The sequence below is a fragment of the Cimex lectularius genome, unplaced genomic scaffold, assembly GCF_000648675.2.
Source record: "Cimex lectularius strain Harlan isolate CLEC.00 unplaced genomic scaffold, Clec_2.1 scaffold16, whole genome shotgun sequence".
NCBI classification, from domain to species: Eukaryota; Metazoa; Arthropoda; class Insecta; order Hemiptera; family Cimicidae; genus Cimex; species Cimex lectularius.
Window position 1 is genome coordinate 2728460 of NW_019392679.1, and position 20598 is coordinate 2749057.

The 20598-nt window shown below is 33.7% G+C and overlaps 2 protein-coding genes and 2 long non-coding RNA genes across 12 annotated transcripts in view; 3 read left to right on the forward strand and 1 right to left on the reverse strand.

Moving 5' to 3' along the window:
- Positions 1-6811, forward strand: part of LOC106661434 (autism susceptibility gene 2 protein homolog) — a 345697-nt gene extending 338886 nt beyond the window's left edge. For 3 of the 8 annotated variants that reach the window (XM_014384822.2, XM_024225591.1, XM_024225595.1), the window contains exons 12-19: positions 120-328; positions 391-534; positions 646-678; positions 1014-1242; positions 1629-1725; positions 1858-2181; positions 2236-2435; positions 5137-6811. In XM_014384822.2, the coding sequence (XP_014240308.1) occupies positions 120-328; positions 391-534; positions 646-678; positions 1014-1242; positions 1629-1725; positions 1858-2181; positions 2236-2425 (1226 nt within the window). In that variant the 3' untranslated portion in view covers positions 2426-2435; positions 5137-6811. Of the gene's footprint in view, positions 1-119; positions 329-372; positions 535-645; positions 679-1013; positions 1243-1628; positions 1726-1857; positions 2182-2235; positions 2436-3644; positions 3717-5136 lie in introns of all 8 variants that reach the window. The other 5 variants (XR_002909990.1, XM_024225593.1, XM_024225596.1 and 2 more) reach the window with 5 other exon arrangements.
- A 1084-nt stretch (positions 6812-7895) lies between these two features.
- On the forward strand, positions 7896-8568 carry LOC106661323. Its single transcript, XR_001339690.2, has 4 exons — positions 7896-7999; positions 8055-8132; positions 8234-8416; positions 8482-8568. It is a non-coding gene; the product is annotated as an uncharacterized LOC106661323 (long non-coding RNA).
- A 3826-nt stretch (positions 8569-12394) lies between these two features.
- Positions 12395-12753, forward strand: LOC106661322. Its single transcript, XR_001339689.2, has 2 exons — positions 12395-12503; positions 12628-12753. It is a non-coding gene; the product is annotated as an uncharacterized LOC106661322 (long non-coding RNA).
- Positions 12754-15191: 2438 nt separating this feature from the next.
- On the reverse strand, positions 15192-20151 carry LOC106661608 (ribosome biogenesis protein 15). Of its 2 annotated transcripts, none has more exons than XM_014385122.2 (6): positions 19963-20151; positions 17151-17591; positions 16898-17077; positions 15710-15818; positions 15440-15654; positions 15192-15372 (listed from the first exon to the last, which is right to left on the reverse strand). In XM_014385122.2, exons 1-6 carry the CDS (start codon positions 19987-19989, stop codon positions 15352-15354), a joined length of 993 nt encoding a protein of 330 aa, XP_014240608.1. In that variant the 5' UTR covers positions 19990-20151; the 3' UTR covers positions 15192-15351. The 2 variants fall into 2 exon arrangements, with proteins under 2 accessions (XP_014240608.1, XP_014240607.1); XM_014385121.2 differs by lacking the exon at positions 19963-20151 and adding an exon at positions 19198-19417.
- Positions 20152-20598: the final 447 nt, after the last annotated feature.

Here is a 20598-nt window from a genome sequence, read left to right on the forward strand (position 1 = left end):
AGAAAATTCCCATTACTTTACATTAACTAAAATTCATTATTTTACATTATCCAAAATTGAATTTTGAGACTAGATAGATATATTATCTGTTACTAATGTTATTGTTTTAATGATGCTAGGTTCTATTCCAGATCAAGGTGATTTATTAAGAAGGGAGCTAGACTCGAGATTTTTAGCAAGCCAGGATCGCGGACCTTATATCAGGACCGAGATGCACCACCATCAGCATCAGCATACCCACGTTCACCAGCATACCACTCCAATAATCCCGCCTCCGCCACCGACATTGTTCACCTCGCCAATAGTAAGTGGGACCGGATTCACACCGGTTAGTAAACCGTCGCGTAAATAAATTCGAAAACTCTATTACAGTTCAAGGATATTCCAAAGGGGGCAGCCGTCGAATCGCCATTCTACAGGCAGAGCATCGGCTTCACAGGATACCCGGGATACTCGCCGGGACTCATGCACCCGACCTTCGGACCCTCTACGCCGTTCGCACCTCCTACTCATATTCCTACATTTACACCAAAAGTGAGTAAATGATTGAACGATTATATAATTTTTTCCTGCTTTATTCATATTTCCTTCATTTTTATAACCATCCGGTACACTCATGAACTAATGCTTTATTTTATTCCACAGCAATTGACTGAGCCTTCTAAACCTAAAACAGTGGTATGTTTTTAGTTTTGTCATTTTAGTTATGCTTTTATTTTCTCTTTTTTTCTTACCTTTTGATTTCTTTCTATTTCATTTGTTTTATCATCATATTTCATTATGTTATCGTTACATTTTGTTTATGTGTTTGGTGCTTCATTTGTATTTTTTTTAAATCTTTTTATCTTGTACTTCATGTTTCTTTTTTTATCCTTATTCCAGTTTAAAGTTAAAATATTTATATTTAAAGTGTTGTCTAATTTTTAAAAAAATTATTGAGTTCTCCACACATTGGCAGTTTTTAAAGCCTTGGATCAAATGACATTTTGTTCCAATTCGAATTTAATTTCCAGAAAACGGGAAAATGGAATGCGATGCACGTAAGGGTGGCCTGGGAAATATACCACCACCAGCAGAAAGGAGGCCTGAGTATGGGGGGTGAGAGCAAAGTTGGTACTCTCATCGGAAAAAGCGACCTCCTTCGACCTCCGACGCACATGTTCGGCCCGCCCCATCCTTTCACACCGGCCCATAGAGCTCCGCCGACGTTTGAACACACACCACCGACTTTTCCTCCAATGGGTGAGTATTCGACTTTAATTTGTATAATTCACTAATTTCGTGGTCCGCTTGACCAATTAATTTATTACAATTAATTAAGGTTTTTAGTTGAGATAAAAAAGTCAATGGCATGAGCGGGATTCGAACCCACGATCTTCGGCTAGATACGCCAACTTCCTATCTCAAAAAAAACTCAAAAGGTTGGGTTGAGATAGGAAGTTGGTGTCCGAGTGGATCGAGGTCACGATAGCTCAAGTGGTAGAGCAGCGGCGTATCTAGCCGAAGATCGTGGGTTCGAATCCCGCTCGTGCCATTGACTTCTTTATCTCAACTAAAAACCTTAATTAATTTTAATTTGTATTATTAAAATGATAAAATGTTTTGATAATTTTTGTTTTCTTTTGCAGGAACAAGTGTGTTTGGAAGGTACCCAGCTGCAACGGCTACGTTTCCTTCGTTACCAGCTTTCCCCCCTCCTGCATCAATGCACGATCCTTGGGCTAGGTAAAAATTAACTAACTCCTTTCTATTTTTCATTTTATTTATTAAAAAATATTCTACTTTTTAATCTGCCAAGCCAATTTATTATAATTTTTATGAAACTTCAAGACAATGATTCTAACGTTTTTTTTTCAGGCTGCAACCCAGGCCGGTACCGACACAGGGTTTCCCTCCGACGAATCCTTGGACTTTGAAGCCTGACCCGCATGAAGAGAGAGAGAGGGAAAAGGAGAGAGAAAGGAGTCGAGAAAGAGCGAGGCGTGAGGAAAAGCAAAGGAGGCTCGTCAGCGTGAGCAAAGTGAGGGACAGGTCACCTTTAAGGGCGGAACCTCAAGTAGTACCTGCATCGAGTAAAGACGACGAGGTGGCGATGCTTTCGAGACAGCAGCATTTCCTCACACGCCAGCCGCCCAGGCCTTTACCCCCGCACTTCCTAGCATCGCCTTGGGATCCTTACAGGTGCTTAATTTGAAACTGTAAGTTTTAACCAATTTTATTGACTTACCGTTTTAGGTACGACACCTTGAGGTATAATCCGTTGGTTGCGGCGCTCCGTGAAGAAGAGGAACAGCGAGCGAAACTTTTCGGAACATACCCAGGAGCTCCTCCAAGTGTGGCACACCTCCGGCCAAAAGCCACCAGCCCTCCTCACAGACTACCTCCTGCTCATCAGCCAAAAGAAGAATCATCTCAGTCTCGATAGCAGTTATAAAGTAAATATCAATTTGCTTTTTTTTATTACCAATATAAATATTAATTCCAAAATGGCAAAAAGAAAGGAGGGAAAATTCAAAAGGAATTTAGTGCCCGAGTAGATCGAAGTCACGATAGCTCAAGTGGTAGAGTAGCAGCGTATCTAGCTGAAGGTCATGGGTTCGAATCCAGCTTGTGACACTGACTTTTTTATCTCAACTAAAAAACTTAATTAATTGAAAGATATTAATTGGTCAAGGCGGACCATGAAATTAGTGAATTTAATAAGTTAAAATGAAGTATACCTTCATTAAAGCTCTCCATGGCAATTTCATTTGTCGCTGGGAATGAAATAGATTACACAACATTTGAAAAATGGCAAAAAGGAGGGAAAATTCAAAAGGTGGGGTTGAGATGGGAGGGTGGGGTTGAGATGGGAAGTTGGTGTCCGAGTGGATCGAGGTCACGATAGCTCAAGTGGTAGAGCAGCGGCGTATCTAGCCAAAGATCGTGGGTTCGAATCCCACTCGTGAGCTGCCTTTATGAGATTTGCTAGGTTCACAAGCAGAAAATTTTATTTGGAAGAAACAAAGCACTTTGGTGGGGGCCGCGGTAGCCGAGTGGTTAAAGCGTCAGACTCTCGGCTAGTAGATCCCACTGTCGTGGGTTCGATCCCCACTGTCTGGACTTTTTCTGATGCCTAAGGGGACCTGTGGCCTGAATTGAAAGAAATTGACACGGCACTCATCAATGGAAGGAGCGGGATCAGATCTCAGCGATCCTGAATTTGGGCCCAACCCCCTTCAAAAATGAGTTTCTTCAATGGAAGAACACCGGCACACCGGGGGCTCAAATTCATACTTGTGTTGCGAGCCCCCAAAAATATGGAGCCAGGGATAAAGTACAATAAGCTGTACAGCTGCAGTGCTCAGGAGGGAACTGTTGAACTGTAACAGTTCCTGGTATCCATTGAAAAAAAAAAGCACTTTGGTCATACTTCACCCGATGATGACCAAATTCAGATAACCAACACTCAATGATCACAGAGACAGCGACTCGGCTGTTTTGACATGTCCCGGACTCTTCTTATTCCCTCTTTTGACCCTTTCGCCAGTTGGCGTATTGCCATACGGCTGTCTACCTACTTTATTTGACATAGATATTTGCAGGTTTTATAGCTTTTCTAAAAAAAAAAAAATATTTCTTTTTAACAGGACTTTTCTTTGTAGGTGTTACTTATTTTAAGGAACAGTCAGACGTTACTGAAGTGAAAGGATTAATTTTACAAATACATCTATTAGGTACTGTAATTTTTATATTTACTCAAACCATAAAATTGACACAAAAAATATAGTTTACATATCAATAAAAACGTGTGGTGATTAGTGACCGTTAATCGATAATTATTCAGAAATCATGAGATGCGGTCTGGTGTGATGTAGGTTTCAGAAAACGTTTTCTTTATCGAGCCAACATTTCGATCTTTATTGAGATCATCTTCAGGGCCTGGGATTTACAAACATTGTTTACATTTAACAAATACAGTAGGAAAGAAAAAGTGAATTTATACAATGCAAAAAAAATTGTAAAAATAAAATGAGTACAAATACTTTGATTGAATATAAATTTTTTTTTTTGTATTGTTTAAATTCACTTTTTTCCACTTCCTGTGTATTTGTTAAATTTAAACAATGTTTGTAAATCCCAGGCCCTGAAGATGATCTCAATAAAGATTGAAACGTGGCACGATAAAGAAAATGTTTTTCTGAAACGTACATCACACCAGACCGCATCTCACCATTTCCGAATAATTAATAAAAACAAATAGCATTATCCACACAAGAGGATTAAAAAGTATTGGCATTTGTACAAAAGAATAATCCATCAGACGTAAACAGTTTATTATATAAAGGGGTAATTTAAAGAAAACATGAAAACCTGCATTATTTTCCGGACAACCCAATACAAAATTAGACAAAAATGGCAACAAGTAGTAGAACAAAATTGTTCGTGTTGATTTTGTCTACAATTGTCGGTAATTTTAATTGAATTTACACACAAAAAAAACCTCTTAAATGCTTATTTTACGACCTGATAATTCGAAGCGATATTTCATGCGAAAATTCTTCGTTAAACTGTGCTAATTTTATCTTTTTGATCGATCTCATGGTTTAAAATCCTTTGAATTGCGATCCTGCCAAGATCATAATGTCCGTTGGTGGGAGAGCCATTCACCAGTCTGGCCACGGCCCAAGACCTTTAAAGAACCGTGATATTATCAATTACCATTGATGATCTCTATTAATAGAATGTTTTTCAACCTCGTAACATATGTTGGGACGCTTTAACATAAATAATTCTTTTAAAATTTTAATAATTTCTTTTATCATATTCAATCGTTAGACATTTATCTTTATATTAAATAAGGTTCTTCTAAGACAAAAAAAATATTCTTAATAGTACAATTTAAATAGTATTCATTATTTTTCGTGGTTGGCTTGACCAATTAATAACATTCAATTAATTACGGTTTTAAGCTGAGATAAAAAAGTCAGTGTCACGAGCGGGATTCGAACCCACGACCTTCGGCTTGATACGCCGCCACTTTACCACTTGAGCTATCGTGACTTCAATCCCCCCGGGCACTAACTTCCCATCCCCCCTCTCTTAAATAGTATTATTAATAGCTTTATTATTACTTTTAATTGATTTTTTTTTCAGACATATCCAGTAGATTAAATCGAGTCTTTGACAATGAAGAGAATCTAGTGAAATTTAATACAAGTAAATTGAGTACGCCTCCATGGGGTTATGTTCACTAAGTCATTATTAGACTGAGTTTAAAACAACAACATAAAATTGTATGTTTTACGCAGACTGGAAAATGCCTAGGCATTGTGATATTACTGAATGCGTTTTAGCACTCATTTAACTTATTTTACTTATGACTTGTTGTTCAAGTTGATATTGTAAAAGAATTATAACAGTTGGCAGAAAAAGAAAAGTTATTGTATTTAAAAAAAAAAAAATTTAATTATAGTGAACAGAGATTTGAATGAAAAACTATTATTCTTATGAATATTAATAGCAGAAACTAAAAGAAATTATAGCGTTATTAACTTATTATTTAAAAAAATGAATTTATTACAATCTAAAAGTGTGATAAGGGTTTAATAATGTCAATTGATTTATTTATTTTGGTATTATTTCTTTGGGAAAAGTATCAATTGTTACAATTTTTTTTCTTGCCTAGTATTTTCATATTGGATCCAAAACATTATCAATTATAATTATAATAAGGCTTACTATTTATGTGCCAAGGTTGCTTGTTTAATCATACTTGTAAGCTTGTATACAATCTATATTTTAATATTAGAATTTTAGAAGATAAAAATGATAGATTTGGGACCCGATTGGTAAAGATCTGATTTGTATATTTGAAAATGAAATTTAAATGTAAAGGGGACCACATAAGAATTAATCCATGTTTGATACAGTCGTATTTGAATTGGCAAAAAAATTGTTCCCAAAGAGATAAAAAAAAATTTCACCTAAATAATAATTGTTTATTTTTATTTGAATAAAGATTTATTTAATTTTAATTGTTCTTTTGTAATTTTTCACTGTCAATTTAATTGCTGTTTTTTTGTTTTGTTTTTTAAATTGTGTTGGTATGTTATTTTGACACATTTATTGTTTCCCGTGAAAATATAAATATAAAAGGGGGAAACAATTTATACAAAAAGAAAAAATATTCTGGCAATGTTTTAGTAATTCTCAAGTGAAAAAATTGAAGTTGAGAGTAAATACCATGGTTGAAGCACACCCTACTTTCTTATTTATTTATACCGACTACACCATTACTTACTTTCAACCCCAGGTGTTTTTTTTTCTTTACCTGGTTCATTAATGGTTTTAAATAAAAATGACAAAGATCGATTATAGATTGGTTAATTTATAAAATAATAATTTAAATTTTACAAAACAAGTTATTCGACTATGTATTCTACAAGCAAATAGGTAGAGTGTGCATTAGTATTATGCTAAATCAGCAATGTGCCTAGCCTTTTATTATGTAAATACATCACATGTTAATGTAAATATTTGTCAATTTTATTGTACATATACGATAGAGTGATGTGCTGTTTAGTTTATATTTAACATGGATATTATGTATATAATTATACGTAAATTTGAGTATGCTCGTTGTAATTTGTACCTAATTTAAATTATGTGCGTTTGTAAGGAACTACAGTTTCCAAGAAAAGGTAAATAAAATAAATTTGTAAAATCGCTATCGACAGATATTTACAAAATATTTTTAATGTAGTGTATATTAGTATAGCATCATGGATGTAAATGTTTTTCAATAAGAAATATAGTGATTAATAATGAGTTTTATTTTTGTTTGCTTGTACTACCTTTTACAGCTACGGTTTTGTTTTTGTCTGAAAAATAAATTTTTCAAATAAGCACTGAAAAAAAAAATAAGCTCGGCACCAGAATAATAAAGGACTTACCACCAGACACACAATTTGTAGGCGAGACAACTAAAATAAAAAGAATGATGGTTGGGTAGGATATAAACCTGACTGAAGTTTATCAAACGTAGTCTCTTTCTTTTTGATGTGACCATTGCAAAATTTTCCATTCAACTGGCGGCGCCCAACTATTACCTGGACAACTCTCAGTTGACCCGATGTGCTGGAAATTGTGCCCTTAGTTCAAAATCACAAAATGATTGATAAATTGAAATTAGGGTTAGTAGGATGTAAAGCCCATTTGTATGCAGGGTCGCTGGATTCAAACCCGGGACCTTTACCATACAGTGATGAGCATAATGTCAACACCTAATACATTGCGGCAACCAACGTCCCTCGAAAGAGAGAGAGAGAGAGAGAGAGAGAGAGAGAGAGAGAAACGAGAGTCAGTGCGATGTTCTTTTTATATCTTCTGTAAAAGAATTATATATTTTTCTGGAGTGGATTAAAAGCTAGTTTTGATTACAATTAATTAAGGTTTTTAGTTGAGATAAAAAAGTCAATGGCACGAGCGGGATTCGAACCCACGATCTTCGGCTAGATACGCCGCTGCTTTACCACTTGAGCTATCGTGACTTCGATCCACTCGGACATTAACTTCCCATCTCTCGTGCCATTGACTTTTTTTATCTCAACTAAAAACCTTAATTAATTGTAATATATTAATTGGTCAAGCGGACCACGAAATTAGTGAAGCTAATTTTTAAATTTAAGCAGAATTTATTTTCTAAATCCAGTTTGTAAATATCAAATTTAATTGTTTTAAATACAATACAGATTATACAATTTAAATACAAATACAGATTAACTAAATTTGTTCAATTTTAGAAATTCAGATTCCCGCATTCAATAAATCATTGTAGAAGTTTGGTCCTTTCCAATTATAACAATATTTTCAACAATGAGGATTATCTCAAAGGATAAGCTAATCCCCAACCGCAGGCTCGGCAGTGCGAGCTGAGACACCAAAGGACGAGGAAGGACTCTCACGTTGTTTGAAGGCACCTGCTCTTTTTTTTTTATTGTAAATGGCAAGGAGTTATGTATGTCTCAGATCATTTATTTTTATTTTTTAATCTGAATGTATTTATTTTTTAGAAGGTTATTATTGTAATTTATTTGAGTCAGGTCCCGATTTTTGTCTTCTTGCGATTGATTTGTTTGCGTTTGTGGCAGGTATTTTTTTTCATTTTCATTTTACATTCGTGAGTGAAACGAGTTGCTTCGTGTGAAGGGGATCCACGCAAAGATCGTAATCCAAACATTTTGCCTTTCAGCTTTTTGCCATTTTCAGTGTTGCGCCTGTCTGTGTGTGGCGAATGACCAAAATTTAGTATAGCAGAACAGTAGTACTTTAGAGTATAGGATGATTGCTGAAATTTCACACCGAAGATGTAGAGAAGCATTTGACAGACCAAAATGATCAAACTACAGGCTCGGCCACAGATGCCCCAAATTAAGTACTTAACCAGGTAGAAAATAAAAATGTCAGACAGTCTTTTTTTTCTTTTTTATTGTTTTTCAGTTTCAATCCTTGCTGTTGGCGCTTGGAGTGCATGGAACGGGTGATAGATATACTGGGTGTCCCAGTTCCTTCTGACGAAACTCTGCGAGTCGATTCTACTGTTTGTTTGGAGCACAAAATGCTCAGGAGAAAATTTTCGGAAAGTTCTCTATTTTGAAGATATTAGTCAATTTATGTTTTTTCAACTTTTCACTACCTTACCACATAAAAACTCTTACAACTTCCAAAATGTTGAAACTACAACAAATCCAATTACACCATTTGAAAGAACGCTAAATTTTCTGTAAGATACTTCTATTTGCAATAATCTGAATGACATAAAATGTTAGCCAATATCAGTTGGAACATGTCAAAATTATAAAATTTAAAATTTTGATCATGATTGCAACCTGACAGCTTGATTAGGTATAATATTATCATATCTCTTTTCAGCTAAGCACGGTAGTAATTTATTGGCACCTCTGAATCATGCTAATTTTGACATCGCATCTTAACCATAAGTTCGTTTCGCTAGATTTAGGCGTTAGATCTTGAATAAAATATCATCATTTCATTGACAAAGAAGATTAGAATGAAATTTAAACATGATTTTATGGGATAGGCTTCCTTCGGATGCAAAATTTTATTTCGCTCCCTAAAGCAGTTGTTACATACAAAATGAGTGTTTTCTCTTTTACTCAGCATCTTTTTCGCATATCGTACATACGAGAGAGAGAGAGAGAGAGAGAAGAACTGATTGAAATAAAAATCCGTATGTAAATCTACAAATATGTGCTTAACAATGCAGTTAATATTGCAGTTAATATTAGAAATATTGACACTTCATAAGCGATTGTCCCATATTTTACATCAACCTTAAACACAATATGACGCGAATATTCTTTTTTTCACTCGATTGGAATTATTCGTTAAGATTGTTTGGCGGTTGATAGACTATAGGATCGTGGTTCCTCCAAAGTGGCCATTCCTGGCTCCAGCTCCAATTGTCCATCTTGGACTGAAACTAAGAATTCAACTCCCACACTTTTTATAGGCAGATTGACGTCAGCTTTGACTCGAGACTAGTCGGCATGCCGACACATGTGAGCAACCGTCGGGGGATAAGATTTCTTCTTTTCTTTATTCCTTTTTTTTTTTTTTTTTCTCCCTAAACATATTTATTACAGTAAAGCCTTAATTATTATTAAATAACGTAATTTAGAAAAGACATGAGCTGTCCAATGTTGGAATATTATAAAAAGTCCGGTTAGATCAAAAGGTGTACGCCTTGACATAATTGTATGGATCTAACAGTAAAATATTGTTCTTTATTACTTTTTATTACGGCCTTAAATTTGTTTAGTTATATCTTTAAAAATAGAATTAGATTTTTTTAAATGTTGACTGGTTCTTAATCCTAAATTGCAAAGTAAACCTGACGGATCAAATGGTAAGAGTCGTTCAAACTATTGACAAATCAAACTTTAACTTTTAATCACCAGAACAAAAAAAAATAGTACAAATTCTTTTCTCATTAATTATGGGTAACTTTTAAAAACTATAATTTCAGCCAGTTTCAATTTGAATAAAATTCTTATTGAGAAAAGTAGTACACCAGCTTGAAAGTAACTTTTGTATGGCAGATAAAAAGTTCCTTTTTGTCTGATTATATTTACAATCTGAGCGGTTTATTGAAGGTTTAGAAAACGATAACAATAATCTGTCCCTCCAAGTGGCTTAAATGAATGGGCTTAATCGAAATATTTTTCATTCATTCGGATTAGATGGAACTCCCTAGACTAAACAGCTTAGTCCGACGCTTTTCCTTATTTCTTTTGGTTGTAAAAATGCGATTTTTTTCTTATGTGACTCCGAGAGACGATAATTAGAAAAGTATCTCTAAGACAACCTTTCTGACCATGTTGTTTTGTTTTATTTCAAATAATTAAAGTCTAATGAACGATGAATTTCAATTTAAATCTTTTAGAAAAAGTTAAATTGTCGTACTTAATTTCGCTGATGGAAACAGTCAAACAAAACAGCCCCCCGTACATTTAGACAGGATTGCTTACAAGCTAAGCCCATAGAACTTCCGATAGAGTTAGCTATTAATTTTTAATTAATTTGTATTTTAAGCGGCCATGGATAGGTGGTCTCATTATTTAATTATTGGGTTGTCCGGAAAATAATTCAGGTTTATGATTATAAAATAAAAACAATTAAATAAATGATTTAAACAATTTTTAGCAATTAAAATACCTTCCATAACTCCCAATACACTTCTCTCATCGTGATGGCAACTTCTCTTTACCCTATGCATAGAATTTTGAGCCTTTGTTATTAACAAATTCTGTAAACTTACTTTCTAACGACTTTTGATCAATGCATTTTTTATGTTGTTAAACGGTTTCTGAAAAAAAGGTAGGCGAGAGGTCTGGGGAATAGGGAGGATGAGGCAGATCCTTATAATTAAGTTCCAACAGTTTTCCTATTGTCACAAATGAGATGGGGCCGTGTTTTGTCGAGGAACAGAATCAGCTTTTTCCGATTGAACAAAAATGTTTTCAATAGTGCCAACTTCTGGTGCATTACTTCAATTTGAGAGCGTTGATTGTTTCGCCAGGATTCAAGAAACTGTTTTTTGATAAGGTGGGGGCTTTGGAAAAATGTGGTGCTACTTCTCCTATGTAGAGCCATTGTCCAGGTCCAGAACGTCTGCTTTTATCGTAGAGAATCCACTTTTATCACAAGTAACAATTATATTTAGAAAAGGTTCGTTTCTGTTTAGGCAATGAACTTCAAAACGATGATTTTTTTGGTGGTCGTTTGATGTGTGAGTAACTTTCGAGCTTTTTCACCTTTCCAGGTAGTCAGCGACGGTCGATTTACCAACTGAGAAATTCTCTGTAGGATTTTGAATAATTGCTCTGGGATTTTCTTCGACTAAATCTATCAGAACATCATCGTCTAGAATATAAGAAATTCTTCCTAGCGTTCTTTCAAGGCTAAAGTATCCATCTTGAAATTGTTTAAACCATCTCTGAACAAAAGTGCTCTCACTTGCACTGCCATCGCCCCAGTCTTAATTAATGTTTCTGGCCGTTTGAACGCCGTTCCTACTGAGTTTAAATTCGTAAAACGAAATTACGCGAAAATCACGCGTTGACATTTCAGTAAATACGGAAATATTCCCCAGTAACGAATTGCTACTGAGGTAAACAAGAAGGCGGGTATGTTTGGTGAATAGGCTAAACCAACAATGAGGAGAAGTCGTGCGGTTTTCTTCAGTGTATGTTACAGTAAAAAAAAAAAACCTGAGAACGGCGAAATAAAGTCGGCCAGGTTGAGCAGTGTCTACTGCCAAAAACTTTTATAAACAACTAAATTGGCAAAATCGTTACTAATTTAATAATAGCCGAATAATTTAATTATTTTACGGTTATCGATCTAATACCAGTATTAACTGAGGATTTCTAGCTGTACTGTTTAAGATTTATTGTTAGTGTACTAAACAGTGATATACTTCAATTATCTGTCCCTTAGTAAAGATTTTTTTTCTTCTTTTCTCTAGTTTAACTATTTAAATACTACATTAAATTTAAATCCTAGAATAGGAAAATTATTACCCTTATTTTAGTATAAATCTATTTGAATTAAATGTGTGCTTGTTCAAGGAAGATTTTCAAAGCAAAAATATATCATGATGACAAATATATAGCCGACTAAAAGGAGAGATCCGCCAGATATTCGTTCACGCCTTATCCGTTCGTTTAGACTACAATCTCACTTCAAATGTTAACCGAAAGACAATTTTCATCGCGACCATATTTGTCAAGAGTGATGATATAAGGATCCTCAGACATATTGAGCAGTACTACAGTACACAAATTGATGAAATGCCAATGAATGTTGCAGATTTTATTTAGATCTCACCAAGTTACAACTTTTTCCCTTCTTTCTTTCCTTTTTTTTCAAAGTCAAAACTATCTCTACGAGGGTAGGCATTCATAACTTCTTGCAAACCTGAAGGTCCATTGTTTTTGGTAAGCACTAAATGTACTAATAAGTTAACTATTAGCCATAACATTAATAATAAATACACATATAAGTTTTTCTGCTCTTTCCTGTAATTAGATTTTGTTATTTACATCTTTTTTATCTTTTTAGATTAAAGTCTGGTTTCAAAACAGAAGAATGAAGTCAAAAAGGATGAATGTCGACCAGACTGATGGTGACAATGAAAGAACTTACAATGACCTCGATTCTACCAATAAAATTCATTATAACAAGATATTGACTTTTTAACAACAGATTCTGTTTATAATTTTGATTTTTAAGTGTTACAACAATGACTTACCTAAAGGCATTAAAAGAAGAAACAACACTTAAATCTTATTCAGTCATATAAATGTCAAAAATTTCATTTAAATTTTAGTTACTGATAATTAATTACCTTTTCTTAATTGTGTTTTATGTTAGTGCTCTTATAATTAACAAAATGCTGCCCTGCATTTGAACCTGACATATATGTGGGCTTTTTTCAAGAACACTGGCACCCCGAGGGTTTGTATAACTTCGTAGTTGAAATACCCTTAAAAAAAAGTTATTATTGGATAAATAATATAATTTTTATATCCATTATTGTTTTGTCTATTTTCCTATTAATTTATTTGTTATTGGTTTGCTACCAATAACAAATAAAATCAATATTATTTGATGCTGGGTTTGTTACCAGAGCCAAGCCTCACATTTTCTTCAATAAGGAAGTTTTCAGTCCTGTTGGCTGCATTTTGAATGTAATCGTTATAATATTCAATGATTAGTGATGAACTGTTGACTAAATAATTCAAATTGGTTAGAAGCTGACCGAGAGTATATTTTATAGTTCAGCATGTATTTATTTTTTAAAAATGGCTTGAGTACTCTAAGCATGTAGACCTGCATCAATATTATGTGCTGAATTTATTTGATGGTTCAAAATAAAGCTAAGTTAACACCAGAAAGAAGAAGGAATACTGATAACCAGAAAACAAGGTTAAAATCTTATAATTAACAAAATTCTGCCCTGCATTTGAACCTGACATATATGTGGGCTTTTTTCAAGAACACTGGCACCCCGAGGGTTTGTATAACCTCGTAGTTGAAATACCCTTAAAAAAAAGGTCCAATGATTCAAAAATGAAAGATGGTGTAGACATTGACCACTGCAAACACAGATCCGTTTTCTAGTCAAACTTCAGGTACAACTATCACAAATCCGTTCCCTACATTTATACAAGTATTAAGTGCTTAAGTAACAATATTACTTTGGAATACTGCTGCCTATTTACCTCTTGTTTCCATGGATTGTTCTCTATTGTTAATTATTAGAAATGATAAATGGGCATTGACTGAGATCAAATGACTTTTAATGTTCGTTGCCTTGGAAATCTACAGAGCACAAATAAACTTTTGTTTCACCCTCTGACGCTTTCCAAATTAGAGCAGAAGAAAAGATATGGTAGTCAAAGCAAGATGTCTCCTCTATGAGAAAAATTTTCATGTTACTGCTGTAAACAGATATTGAATTAAGAAGGAAAATGAGCAACAAATTGAAAAATCAAACTAAACTCTAGGAGAGGGCAGAAGAAGCAAAATGGAATGAAAGACAGATTGAATCTTCTTCAAGTTCTTCCAAACAGTCCAGGAGGGAAAAAAGGAAAATTGAATACTACTGGATCTCACAGTAGGCCAATATCTAGGAGTGTATGGAGGAGTTGATGAATACCTGCATGGATTCAAACAGGGACGATGAGTTATGAAGTATTTGGAGTGCCTGAGAATACTAATGCACATTAGTGAGGAGCGGTCAGGATAGATATATTTCTATCTATACATCTATCCTGACTACTACTCAGGACTTATTGAACTACTGGTCACTAAACATGTTAAGCACTAAACTTAAAAAATTGTAAAAAAAATCATTTTGTGAATTTATTTATAAAAAGATGAAGGTTTCAGAACTGAAGATGAAAATAAAACATTAATATTTATTAATTTATTGAGTCATTAATGCATCTTTCCCCATCCACCACCCTGCCGTACGTTAGAGATACCACGCCAAACTAAAAACTGCTTGTGAAATATGAAAAGAAATAAATATTTGGGCTTATCTTCTCCTTGGACTCATCAAAATGAGGCTAGAGGAGGGTATGGAAATTTATTTTCCTTGAATTTAATTTATCCTATGCTAACAGGTTTCCTCTGTGCAGTTGTAACCATTAATGCATTTGTGTTTATGAATGTATTCAGTTTTTCATTAATAACAGATTCTAGTGAAATGTTAAATAATTATGTTTTTACTAATTACACAAAAATATAAATATTATGATTAGGTTAAATAGTATTGCGAGGGAGAAACCCCAAAATGTTTAACAGCCCCAATTCATATTACCTAGTATGGGGTAGTAAAGAGTATAATAAAAAAGTAAATTAAAAAATTTAATGAAGCTGGTTGGTAAAAAGAAAAAATGGCTAATTTATTTTAAATCACCTTACATAGTCTAATCTAAATTGTGAAGTTGTCTAAATTGTCTAATCTAAGTGTGAAGAAGAAAAAAATGTGATTTGAAAAAATGTTTTGAATTCATTTTTGATGAAAATATGTACTTTATATATATTTAACTTAATTTTAAAAGTACATGTCTTCTTCAAGGAATGAATGGGACAATGATTTTACTTATAAAAGAACATGTAGTTAAAAAAATTTTATTTATAGATTTATAAAATCTACAAACTCATTTACAAAGTCATTCCCATCCTTGTCAAATGAGTGCAAAGTTTAAAAAAGAAAGAATTGTATTGACAACAAATTATCAAGTTGTATTTGTTATATATTTATAAAAGAAAGCCTCAAGGAGTGTCAAATCCAACCTGAAAAAAATAAAATAATAAAAATAAACAATTCTTAAGTACAGGTTTCATGATTAATAATAAAAACCTGGATATCATAGCCCCAGTTGTTCTGCTTAATCTTTTCACGATAAGAGTTCACTCTGTTATCCAACCTACTCTGAAAACGCTCTAATTGTTCCTTTGTAAGTTCTTTCGTCCTGTTGAGCACGCCTTCACGTGCCTTTGCCCTCAGCTCGGCTGCCGATTGTAATGGCCTTTCAAAAGCCCAGGGCTTTTGCTGGTCAGGTGGAATGTATTTTGCTAGCAAATAAACATCAATTTATTGAAAAGTAATTATTGATGTTTTACATTATACCTTTTATGAGCCTGTTGAACATGAGGTAATTGTTCATCGTATCTGCTACAATTTCAGCCACTTCAGGATGCTTGAATTCCACGAATCCGTACCCTCGGTAGTTACCAATCTAGATTGGACAATAAAGATATTTCATTATAATTTATAATTGCTTGTGACATAGTGATGAACATGTAGTTGAATTTCTGATCATTCTGACTGATCTTTTACTGCTTGCATCTATCTTATTTATTTTAGTATTTTGCCATTTCCAGTGATCATTTTGTTGGAGATATTGAACTGCAACTGCCAGTCAAAACCAACAAGAATAAATGATTCTGGATGGCAACAAATTAAAATATAACTCTTGTTTAACCAGACTGGGTAACTTACTGGGACAGTTTGATTCTTGAAACTAGGAGAGGAAAAGACGCAAGCAATATTATCACTAAGGAGCTGCTGGCAAGGCTATGGTGGTTGATTAACAACCTGAAGCTGGCCAGTGAGTTTTATAACTAGCAGAGTACAATAGATCTACTCAGGTCGAGGTGTAGAAAGCCTGGCCACCTGGCCACAAGAAAGGTGGCCACCTCTTTTATCCCTATCCGAGCCCCTACTGGGTCAGTTTATACTCGCATGTGAAAAATGGCACAAATCTAAAACTCGAGTAAGTAGATGGACCCAAGGCTAGTTGTACATGTGTTCATCGACACGCAGACCAACACCTTCCATCAATTATAAATATATGGATAATTATTTGAGATCTTACTTTTTAAAAAATGTTTATTTAAAAAGTCGTAGGTTTACCGATATACATTCGAGAAAGCATACACAGTATCTAATCTATTTACCCTCGGTCAATCATTAAGTCACCTCGGGTTAAGGGGGAGAAAAATGCAATTGTGCTTAATCGACATCTGATAAGCCGAGTGCATTTTTCTGTACAAGTAAAGCTATAACTAATATTGAATAATACAATATATATAACTTATATGTATGACTGTGAGATCATCGTTTCTGGTCCTTTTAATTTGCTTATAGTCACAAGTTCTTGTGATATGTTGTTTCCCTATTGAACACAACCCACAGACCAAACCAGCGAGGAGAGTTAGACTAAAATGATTGGAAATGACCAGACTACAGGCCCATCCACTCTGCACACTACAGTATGAACTCTTACAATTGTTTGCTGAAATTTGTATTACCTACCTTACTCTTTGGAAGATACACGCCTGTCACAGCACCAAATTGCTGGCAATATTTTTTCAATTGTTCTTCATAAAACCCATGAGGCAAATGTGAGAAATACACAACTCCTCTAGGTTCTCTTAAAAATTTCTTAGAACTTATGCTTTTTCGGCTTTTTGAAGATGAAACTGATGAGCTTTTCTAAAAGGTTTGATACATTGTTATAACAAGAAAATAATATTGACTGTATGAAAATAATATGATTGTAACATACTTGATTTAATCTTGAAATATTTTTCCTAAATTTAGGTAGATTTTTACTTGCTGAGGGCTCAGAGGTTTTAGCCTGTTTATTTTCTTCAACTTTCATCTTTTTTTTCTTTACCTGTGCCAAATTGGCTGCTCTACTAGATACAAGCCGTGTCGATTTCTTATCTGACCTTTTCCTCTCACTCGCCAGCGTATGTTTTTTCATCACCCTTCCTGACCTGTTTCTCAATGCCTTTTTCTGCCTTGTAGTATTTTCAGTCGAAGGTTGAACACCGACAAAACCAACTTTTTTAGGATGGACCCTATTGGGTGAAATTTCTTGATCAACATGTAACTCCATCCTTTTTAAAACCTTCTCCTTGGCCAGTCTTTTTGCAGTGGTCTTTCTAATCAATTTTATAGGTTCACTGGCTTTGAGCGCTTCAGGTGAAATTTTATCTGAAAGCTAAAATTGTAACTATTAAAAACAGTAATAGTACATTTAACAAAATTCATTAATGTAATTCAATATTAATTATCGCACAATTATTACAAATTATAAAAACAAGACCTGTAATAAATTATGGCTTTATGCCAAATACCAAATCAGGCCACCATCTTTTTCACAAATGGCAAAAATTGACTTCAAAATTACTGGGCCACCTGAAATGCAGGTTTTCATGTTTCTTTCAATTAACCCTCTATATAATAAACTGCATATGTTTGATGGATTATTCTTATGTACGAATGTTAACTCTTTTTAATCCTTCCTAACAAAAATGTTTGTTTACCTCAATAGCAATTCATTACTTTGGAATAATTCAGTATTTGCTAAGATATCAACAATAGATTTTCGCGTCATTTTGTTTTACAAGTTGGTTAGCATGGTACCCAAATGGCCAAAAACATTAATGAAGTCTGAGGCGATGGCAGTGTGAGTGAGAGTACTGTTCAGAGATGGTTTGAAAAATTTCAAGAGGGAGACACTAGCCTTGAAGAGAAAGAAGGAAGGATTTCTTCGCTAGATGATGATGTTCTGCAAGCTTTGGTCAAAGAAAATCCCATCCACATCTGTTTGAACAACAACTGTTTGTTGCAGAGAATCTTTCAATTAGCAAATTGACCGTCACTGACCATCTCAAAAGGCAATTGGAAAGGTGAAAAAGCTCAAAAGTAGGGTTACTCATACATTAAATGACCGCCAAAAAATCATCGTTTTGAATTTTGCACAACACTTCTTTGTCAAAACAGAAATGAACCTTTTCCGGATAGAATTATTACTTGAGATAAAAAGTGGATTCTCTACAATAACAGCAGATGTTCTGGACAGTGGCTTGACAAAGGTGAAGCAGCACCAATTTTCCAAAGGTGCCAATACACCAAAAAAAGGTGATGTGGGCTGATTCACTACTGCTCCTTGAATCTTGGCGAAACAATCAATGTCTATTCCCAAACTGAAGCAATAAACTGGAAATTGGCATTATTGAAGCCATCTTTCATCAATTGGAATCTGATTCTGATACATGACAACGCTCGGCTCCAAGTACCACATGGAAAACTAGGATCTTGATTATGAGGTTCTGCCTCACCCTTCCTAATCTACAGACCTTTCGCCTACTGACTACAATTTTTTTAGACACCTGGACCACTACTTACAACACATAATATTCAAAAATCAAACGGAACTGGAAAATGCATTTATTGACTTTATCAATTCTAAAAATTCTGAATTCTACTCAGACGGAATTAATAAGTTACCAACACGTTGGGAGAAATGGATTGAGAATGATGAAAGTATTTTAATTGCTAAAAAATGTTTAAACTCATTTATTTAATTGTCTTTATTGTATAACCATAAAACTGCATTATTTTCTGGACGTCGCAATATGAGTAGCAATGAAATCGATAAAGGTAAATCTGTGAAGCTTTTGTTAATGAACTGCGAGTTGTTAAACATGCAGCAGTATGATCCAGCATGTAATAAGTCAGTACGTTCGGTCTCCTTAACGAAATGTAAAAGTTTTGTCCGCCGAATTGATAAAATCGAAATCACAAACTGAAAAAATACCCACCTTCGTGTCGTATTTCGTCCTGGAACGGCATTTAATCGTGCTTTTCCCATTAGAAATAATTCGTTCCCCGTCTTTCGTCATAAATGAAATCATACCCAAACCATAAACCTTTAGCACGTGTTTTCAATTTTGAAAAGAACATAACCTGTCGTTTTGAAACCTCATGTCGTTTTTCGACAAGGTTCAGTTACTTGACATGTACCTGACTAATTGGTAAATTGGTGAATTGATGAAATTTAATAAACATATTACGTAATTTAAGCATTTTAACTATTTATAGATTAATAAAGTAAAATAAAATTTAAAATGATAAAAAAATGACGTCCATTTTTATTTTCTTATTTTTTTCGTATTTATCTTTTCCCCCTTTTTTGGATTGTTTAATTGTTGTTATTTTCATGAAGGTTTTTACGGAGGAATGTACGAAAAAGGCCTAAAAAACAAAAAATTATATTATTGTTTATTTTACTTTTTTAATTTTCAATGGCAATGATAAATTGTACATTTATCACATAATAAACCATAATTAAACGTTAAACCATCTGTGAAATAATTTTTTTATATGTTTTAGTCAAACTCAGGTCATCTTTATATATAGATATGAAAATTGTACTGTTACTTTCTACTATGTATTTTATTATTACTATTAAAATATAAATATTTATGAAACTAGAAATAAATATAAAAATGTACCCTGTTTTCTAAGTTTTTGTTACATTTAACTCGTATGTCTTATAGTTAAGTTATTTGTGGGGTCATACTCACCCACATACACAAACAAAACCAGTACATAGCATTTGCATGTTAGCCTTGTTAAATAATTTGGATTTGGAAGGCAATGGGCAATTTGTTAAAATTTATTTTCATTCGAATCTAGTAACTTTTTAACCAAGAAAGACAAAGTGTAAGGAAAACAGAAATAAAATTGCATTACATTACAGATGATAGCGACTGATTGAAAACAGATGACATAAACCGTATAATTAGTTAAACCAAACACTTTGTACTTGCTTATGTTTAATTTTGTCATTTAATATATATACGAAAAGAAACAAAATCAATATAAATATTTCATACTTATTTTAGTTAGTCTTATTAAGCCAAAGTAGTGTTTTAAACTTATATGCAAAATGTGGTTGAGATAAAAAAAAATGTCACAAGTAGAACTCGAACCCACTACCTCTGGCCTCCCTGGTGCTCTAACCACTTGAGTTATTGTGGCTTCTGTCCCTTAGGACACCAAATTGTCAATCATGACACTAATTTTTCATTTCAATCACAGTACATAAAAATTATAAATCAATTTAAATAAATATTTCATTGTTTTCCAAGAAGAAAATATTTTGAGGAAGAAATTATTCCTTAAAAATGTGTAATAAAACTAGAAAAAATTTATCATTC